The 7,834-nt window shown below is 39.7% G+C and overlaps 1 protein-coding gene across 4 annotated transcripts in view; it reads left to right on the top strand.

The window, feature by feature from the left end:
- Positions 1-6,463, top strand: part of NMI (N-myc and STAT interactor) — a 25,475-nt gene extending 19,012 nt beyond the window's left edge. For all 4 annotated transcript variants that reach the window (XM_023515045.1, XM_003793032.3, XM_023515044.1 and 1 more), the window contains exons 5-8: positions 787-893; positions 987-1,173; positions 5,262-5,368; positions 6,126-6,463. In XM_023515045.1, coding sequence (XP_023370813.1) covers positions 787-893; positions 987-1,173; positions 5,262-5,368; positions 6,126-6,326 — 602 coding nt within the window. In that variant the 3' untranslated portion in view covers positions 6,327-6,463. The remainder of the gene's footprint in view (positions 1-786; positions 894-986; positions 1,174-5,261; positions 5,369-6,125) is intronic.
- Positions 6,464-7,834: the final 1,371 nt, after the last annotated feature.

Below are 7,834 nucleotides of genomic sequence, written 5' to 3'. Positions count from 1 at the left end.
CTCTTCTCCCCTCCCCCCCTTGCTAGTCTATATTTGTGTTTTATTACTCATTTGAGTGTGTGTTTGTATATTGGTTTCATAATAGTATTGAGTACATGGGACACTTTTTTTCTCATTCTTGAGATACTTTTCTAAGAAGAATGTGTTTCAGTTCTATCTAGGGAAACATAAAAAAATGTAAAGTCTCCATCTTTTTTTAATAGCTGAATAGTATTCAATGGTATACATATATCACAATTTGTTAAACCATTCATGAGCTGATGGGCGTTTAGGTTGCTTCCATGTCTTGGCAATTATGCCAATGTTTTATGAGATTAATATGTCCTTCTTTGGTGGTAAGACAATTATTACTTGGTGATCCCAAGAAAACTTTTAAAATTAGGTCCTTTAATATTAAAGAAAATTAAAAACATTCAGGATAATTTGTTCTTAAAGCAATTTTTTTAAAATATTAGAAATTAATATTTCCATTGGGCATGGTGGCTCATGCCTATAATCCTGCATTCTGGGAGGCTGAGGCAGGTAGATTACTTGAGTTTAGGTGTTTGAGACCGGCCTGAGCAAAAGTGAGACCCCATCTCTACTAAAAATTCAAAAACTAGCTGGGCATGATGGTGGGTGCTGGTAGTTCCAGGTACTTGAAAGGCTGAGATAAGAGAACGGCTTGAGCCTAGGAGTTTGAGGTTGTTGTAAGCTATGACGCCATGGCACTTTACCCAGGGTGACAGAGTATGACTCTGTCTTTAAAAAAAAAAAAAAATTAATTCTTCTCAAATTATTTTTCAGTTGCCCAAAATGTGATAAGAATGAGGAAACATCTTGTACAGATAGACAATGTAGATGTGGAGGTCATAGCCCAGCCAGTGCCGTTAAACTCAGGAGTCAAATTCCAGGTAACATGGTGCTTAAAAGCTTTTTAGATTTCTATTAATCATGGGCTCACGTATTTTATCATACATGTTTCTGATTATGAAACAATTTTCCAGGTTCATGTAGAAGTTTCTAAAATGAAAATCAAGGTTACTGGAATTCCTGATGAGCTGCCTGAAGATCAGATGAGAGACAAGCTAGAACTGAGCTTTTCTAAGTCGCGAAACGGTGGCGGAGAAGTGGAATGGGTGGAGTATGACAGGCCGTCCGGCAGTGCCGTCATCTCCTTTGTGGAAATGGGAGGTACTCACACATTTAGAAAATTGATAAATACTATTCTAGTTCATTGTGTTCTGCCGTTTCTGAAAGTATTTCTATTTTACTTGACATTTACTAGCATGGTAATTGGGGTTGTTTTTAATCCTTATAAAATGGTAGAGCCTAGAAAAAATAATTCCATGAATGCTACTGAGAATGGTAACGTTACTACAAGTAATAGTATGTGAATTTCAGAGTGTTATAATCCCCAGCCAGGCGTGCTACTAGGTGTCAATATATTCATCTCCTTTCATCCTCTGCACAATTCTGGAGGTAGGCGATGTACTCATTTTCTTAATGAGGAAACTGAAGAAAAACAGCCAGATGTCTGTTCTTTTTTTCAGGTAGAGATGGACTTTTACTAAGTCATCTGAGGGTGGTAGACACTCCTATAATTGAAAATACAAGATTCTGTGGTTGCTTTTGTTAAAATTTCCAAGTGATTTTCCATGTAAAAATCTCTTGCTCTTTTCTTGGACTTATATGATAGAAATTCAACTGTACTGTTAAAAAACACTGAGTAGATTTTTTCATAACACAGCAATACATGCTTTTTAAAGAAAATTGAAATAATATAGAGGAGCATAAATTTAGTGAAAAATGAGGCATTTCCTCAAATTTCCCTTTCTCTTGCCATGTAGTTAGTGATGGTTAGTTGGACATTTTTCCAGACGTTTCTCTGGGCACATTCAAATATACATTTTAGACCTGGGCCTTCAGGTGATGTTTAGGGCATCCTAACAGGGTGTGTTGTAGTTAGAAAGAGCCACAAAAGGGAGAGGTCTTGAGGGCTGCCTTAATATTTTGTCTTAGAAGTGGACAATAACTTGGCAGGAATTTCCATAGTCAAGGATCCAGATTTTAATTTTTCAAATTCATATATTCAGTTAGTGTTGGATGGTCCATCTCTTAAATTTAAAAAAAATCCATGAGGCTTGGTGTGGTGGCTCACACCTGTAATCCCAGCACTCTGGGAGGCCAAGGCAGGAGAATTGCCTGAGCTCAGGAGTTGGAGACCAGCCTGAGTAAGACCCAGACCCCGCCTGTACTAAAAATAAAAAAATTAGCCAGACATTGTGGTGGGCACCTGTACTCTCAACTACTTTGGAAGCTGAGGTAGGAGGATCTCTTGAACTCAGGAGTTTCAGGTTGTGAGCTAAGCTGATGCCACGGCATTCTACCCTGGGCAATAGAGTGAGACTCTGTTTCAAAACAAACAAACAAACAAACAAACAAACAAACAAAAAACCAACTCCAGGAGAGAGTTACTTACAAACTAGGCTGCAATTTAAAACTATAGTGAGAGGAGATAATAGCTTGAGAACCCAGCCTCTTATCCTATCTGGGGATATCCTCCCAGTAGTTTTGTCCAGCCAGAAGGGGAAAAAAGTAGTTTTGAAGATTATAATAACAACTCCTGAAAAATGTGGAGGTATTCCAAAGATAAATATTTTAGATATTTCATAAACTCTCTTACTGACTCATCACAATGTTAAGGGTCTCTCCCATCAGCTTGTGCCATTTTTGTCCTATGCCTTGATTGGTCCCCTCTCTCTTTGCAGCAGTTTTTTGTCCCTTTTACCTAGCAACTCTGGTCTCCAGCCAGTGGTGGGGGCATGTTTCACTCACCCACTTCCTCTGTTTGTATAGCTCATTGCCAGCCACAGTCTTCTTGGCTGGGTCCCAAGATTCCCTGTGGTTTCAGGTGAGTTTGAGGGCCCCCTCCTGACTTCCCTTTGGTCTCTTGTCTTCTCTTTCCCCCCACTAACTTCCTTTTCTCCCTCTGGGTCCCCTCAAAAACAACCTATGATGTAGGTGCTGTAATTAATGCTCTTTTTGCAAAAAAAGAAACCAAAGTTTCCAGAAGTCAAAAAGTATACCCAAGGCCATAGAAGGAGGAGCAGAGCCAGGGCTGAAGCAAGTCTATTTGACTCAGGGCCTGCACTCTTTTTTTTTTTTAACTATGATAAAATATACATAATGTAAAATTGGCCGTTTTAACCGTTTTTAAGTGTATAGTTCAGTAGTGCTAAGTACATTCACAACCATCATGACTGTCATCTGCAGAACATTTTTGTCATCCCAGAGTGAATCTCTGGACCCATTAAGCAGTAACTCTCCATCACCTCTTCCCCCAGCTCCTGGTAACCACCATTCTACCCTCTGTCTCTAGAATTAGCCTATTCTAGGTACTTCATGTAAGTGGAGTTATATGTTTCTCCTTTTTGTATCTGGCTTATTTCATTTGGCAAAGTGTTTTCAAGTTTCACTTTGTTATAGAATGTCATTCCTCCCCCCACCCCCTGCAGTTTTTGGCCGGGGCTGGGTTTGAACCTGCTACCTCCAGCATATGGGGCTGGTGCCCTACTCCTTTGAGCCACAGGCGCCGCCCTTTTTTTTTTTTTTTTTTCTGAGACAGAGTCTCACTTTGTTGCCCTCGGTAGAGTGTTGTGGCATCACAGCTCACAGCAACCTCCACCTCCTGGGCTTAGGTGATTCTTTTGCCTCAGCCTCCCGAGTAGCCTGGACTACAGGTGCCCACCACAATGCCGGGCTATTTTTTTTTTGGTTGTTGCAGTTTGGCTGGGGCCGGGTTTGAGCCCTGCCACCCTCAGTATATGGGGCCAGTGCCCTACTCACTGAACCACAGGCACCACCCAGAATGTCATTCCTTTTTAAGGCTAGATAATATCCCTTCATGTATATTATATATATATATATCTCTTCACATTTTGTTTATTTATTCACGTGTTGTTGGACATTGGCATTGCCCCCAGCATGTGGCTATTGTGAAAAATATTGCTGTGAACATTGGCATGTGAGTAAGTGTTTGAGTCCCTGCTTTCAGTTCTTTTGGGTATATACTCAGAAGATGAATTCTTGGATCTTATGGCAGTTCTGTTTTTAATATTCTGAGGAACTACCACATTGGTTTCCACTGTGTCTGCACCATTTCCCATTCCTACCAGCAATGCACAAGGGCTCCAGTTTCTGCATATCCTCATCAACAAGGGTCTGTTTTCTTAATCACTGTACCATATTGCTGATCTCAAGTGAGAGGAGTTGGATAAAAAAGGCAGTGGGGTATTCTCAAGAACTGCTTTGGCCAGGAGTGGTTGCTCACTCCTGTAATCCTAGCACAGTGGGAGGATTACTTGAAGTTAGGAGTTTGAGGCCATCCTAAGCAGGAGTGAGACCCCATCTCTATTTTAAATAGAAAAATTAGCCAGGCATTGTGGCAGGGGCCAGTAGTCCTCGCTACTGGGGAAATTGAGGCAGGAGGATTGCTTGAACCCTGGAGTTTGAGGTTGCTATGAGCTTAGGCTGAGGCAATAGTACTCTAATCTGGATAACAGTGTGAGATTCTGTCTCAAAAAACAAAAAACTGCTTCTGTTAAACTTTATGCAATCTAGATACACTACCTTTCTCTACTCTAGGAGAAGAAATGCTGCTGAAAAGAAAATCAGGCTATTCTTTCTTTCAGAGAAAACTGTTGGATTTTTATTCAGCTTCACTTTTTCTAGATGACATTCAATCCCCTTATGCCCCTCCCACCCTTTGGTTAGAATTGTTACGTCAATTTACTGAATATCATATATTAGTTTTAGCACTGCTAAGTAATTCACTATATATATGTGTGTGTGTTTGTGTGTATGTGTATATATATGTACATTATAAATTATAAATATATTAAAAAATATGTATATGGTATTCTAATCATTGTTATTGAGAAGCTGGGAAACATCCCAGAGTGGGTTTCTTTCTGTAGCTGACTCTTGTATTTTATGGAGCCCAAGGTGGGTTTGTCTGAGGACATGCAGCCCTTTGTGGATTGATTGACTGCATGAATAATTTGAGACAGAAAAAATTATTTAAACCTCATTGTTGCTCGAGCTTGTAGTTTTAAAATTTATGTACTATGAAGTCTTCAAAGTGGACTATGGAATTTCTTAAAATTTAATTTTTCAATTCACTGTTTACTGTAATATTCTGATAGAAGGAAGTTTTAACTTTAGTTTAAAATGTCCATGATATAGAGAACGAAAGTGTTTTCTTTTTGCTTTCCTTTCAGTTGCTGACAAGATTTTGAAAAGGAGAGACTATCCGCTTACTATCAATCGCAGCTGCCATAGAGTTTTGGTTTCTCCATATGTAGAAGAACACTTGAAAAAGTATCAGGTAAAGTCATCTTTTTCATTGTTTTATTTTGGGAACTCACTGTCAACCCCATCCCACAGAAAATAAAGCAAAAGTTAGACGTTTGCTGCTATTGAAATCTTATCAAAATAATGAGGAATATCAAAATAGTTTCTTCATTTCATTTTTGCATGGTACAGAACGAATTTTCTTTTCAAGAGAATTTTAACACAAAGCTGTATGTGATTTAACTTATTATGCAATTTTTTATATAGAAATCAATTAGATATTGGAACAGTTTTTGGTTTTGTACACAGAGACATAGCTACCTTTCTCTCCTGTGCCTCCTGACATCGGGCATGAGAAATAATTCCTGTTCATTTTCTCTGAACCCGTTATTTTTTCCCCACACCTGCTCCCTTTCCTGTTCTTTCTCAGGTATCACAAGGCCTCACCATCTACCTCGTCCACCAGCCTGACAGCTGGAGTTCACATTTAACTCTTCATTTGGCTTCACCTCCAGCATTCATTCGGTCACTGAATCTTGTGACGACCCTTGTAACTGCTCCTTCTGTCCCTAGAGCTGCCCTCCTTTCCCCTACTGTCCATAATGCCTCTGGAGCCATCTTTCTGAAGTTCAGTTCTGACTCTGATAGTCTCTTGCCAGAAAAAAATCTTTCTAAGGTTCCTGCCTCTCCTAAGACAAAGTTCAAAACTTTAAGCAGAGCTTACGAATATGAAGCTTTGTAATTCGAAGCTCTTAGACATTTTCCTATTTTGAATCTCTTTTTCTGCATAGGTGTTTTCAGGACTGTCTAAGAGGACAGTGCTTCTGACTGGAATGGAAGACATTCATCTGGATGAAGAAATGGTGGAGGATTTAATTAGCATTCACTTCCAGCGGGGGAAGAACGGGGGCGGAGAAGTGGATGTGGTCAAGTGTGCCCTATACCAGCCTCACATCGTGTACTTTGAAGAAGAGACTGATGTGATCAAGTAACAACTGGAGCCTTTGAGCTCCAATCACTGGAAATGTTTGACAAAAATGAATATCCTTTCCCTTTAAAAGAAACTTCTAAGTTTTTGGTGTTCATTTATTCTTGGATTCAAAATAAATTTTCATGTGTTTGGATTCTTTTTTTTTGTCTCAAACTGTGCTGAATGTTTTCAACTGCAATAAGTGCACTGTATTAAAAAACAGTTCTGTTTATAGATTATGTGAACTGCTGCCATGTCTGTTGAAATCTACCATAAGTGATCCAGATGTCCCCCTGCCCGTGTTGGCTCATCTTGTCACCGTCATGTGGGCCAATTTGGTCTTGGCCCTGTGTTCACCCACATGCAGACCTGATGCCTAACATTTTCCAAAGGAAATGCAGTTACTTTCGGCAGTTTGTGATTTCTGTAGACTTTACCGAGAGGGGTGACTTCCCCACTCTGTGTGTCCCTACTTTGTGAACATTCCAGCCCACACCTCCAGAGGTTCTCAGTGCAGAGTGTGGTCTTTTTTTTCAATTTTTATTCACCCAAGTGCCAAGTGTCCCCTGATTCCTTCCAAGTCATCCCCTCTACAAGTTGAAGTTGTTAAGACCAACATTTGGAATAATTGGTATGAAAGATCAAAAACTTTAAAGTCAGAGGGAGGGTAAATGAGGGGAGCATATTGTAAGGGTACAAGTCAAATCTATCAAGTATAGAACATAAATGTCTTAAGATAATAATCAAATGAGGTGAATGCTATATTAATTAGTTTGATGTAAGCACTCCAAATTGTATAAAAAATCAACACATTGTACCCCACATATGCGTAAATGTATTCATGATCTATCTGTATATGACTTAATAAAAAAAAAAAACCTTTAAAGTCAAGAGAGAGGTAAATACAAAGTTAGTGTCTCAGCACTCAGGATGGTAAAGGCTGGGGAAGGTGTTTACCTGCTCTCTAGGGCACTAAAAGTTCAGCTGGACCCAACCCCTGAGTGGATGAACAAACTGTGGTGTATGTATACCACGGAGTACTATTCAGCCATAAAAAAGATGGAGGAGACTTTAAAACTTTTATGTTTACCGAGATGGAGTTGAAACACATTCTTCTTAGTAAAGTATCCCAAGAATGGAAAAAAATAATATCCAGTGTACTCAATACTAATGTGAAGCCAATATATAAACCTCTTAACCCGCCAAGAGGAAAGAAAACACAAGTATAGTCTAGCAAGGAGGAGTGAGGAGGGAGAGGGAAGGGAGGAAGAAGAGGGAGAAAGGAGGGGGAGGAGGGAGAGCAATCGGAGGGGTCTCCCCTAATGTGCACAGTGTGAGGGTGTTCAGCACGCCTCTTGGGTGAAGGATTCAACTATAACTTGAACTTTAAATTAGAACCAGAAACAATGTAACCTGAACATTTGCACCTCATATTAATCTGAAATTAAAAAAAAATGTTGGCTCAGTGTCTGTGGTTCAAGCGACTAAGGTTCCAGCCCCATACACCTGAGTTGGCAGGTTCGGATCCAG

This window comes from Otolemur garnettii, unplaced genomic scaffold (genome assembly GCF_000181295.1).
Source record: "Otolemur garnettii isolate 467f Iridium unplaced genomic scaffold, OtoGar3 scaffold00064, whole genome shotgun sequence".
Taxonomy (NCBI): Eukaryota; Metazoa; Chordata; class Mammalia; order Primates; family Galagidae; genus Otolemur; species Otolemur garnettii.
The sequence above is the reverse complement of the archived record's forward strand: the minus strand, read 5'-3'. Positions and strand labels throughout refer to the sequence as shown.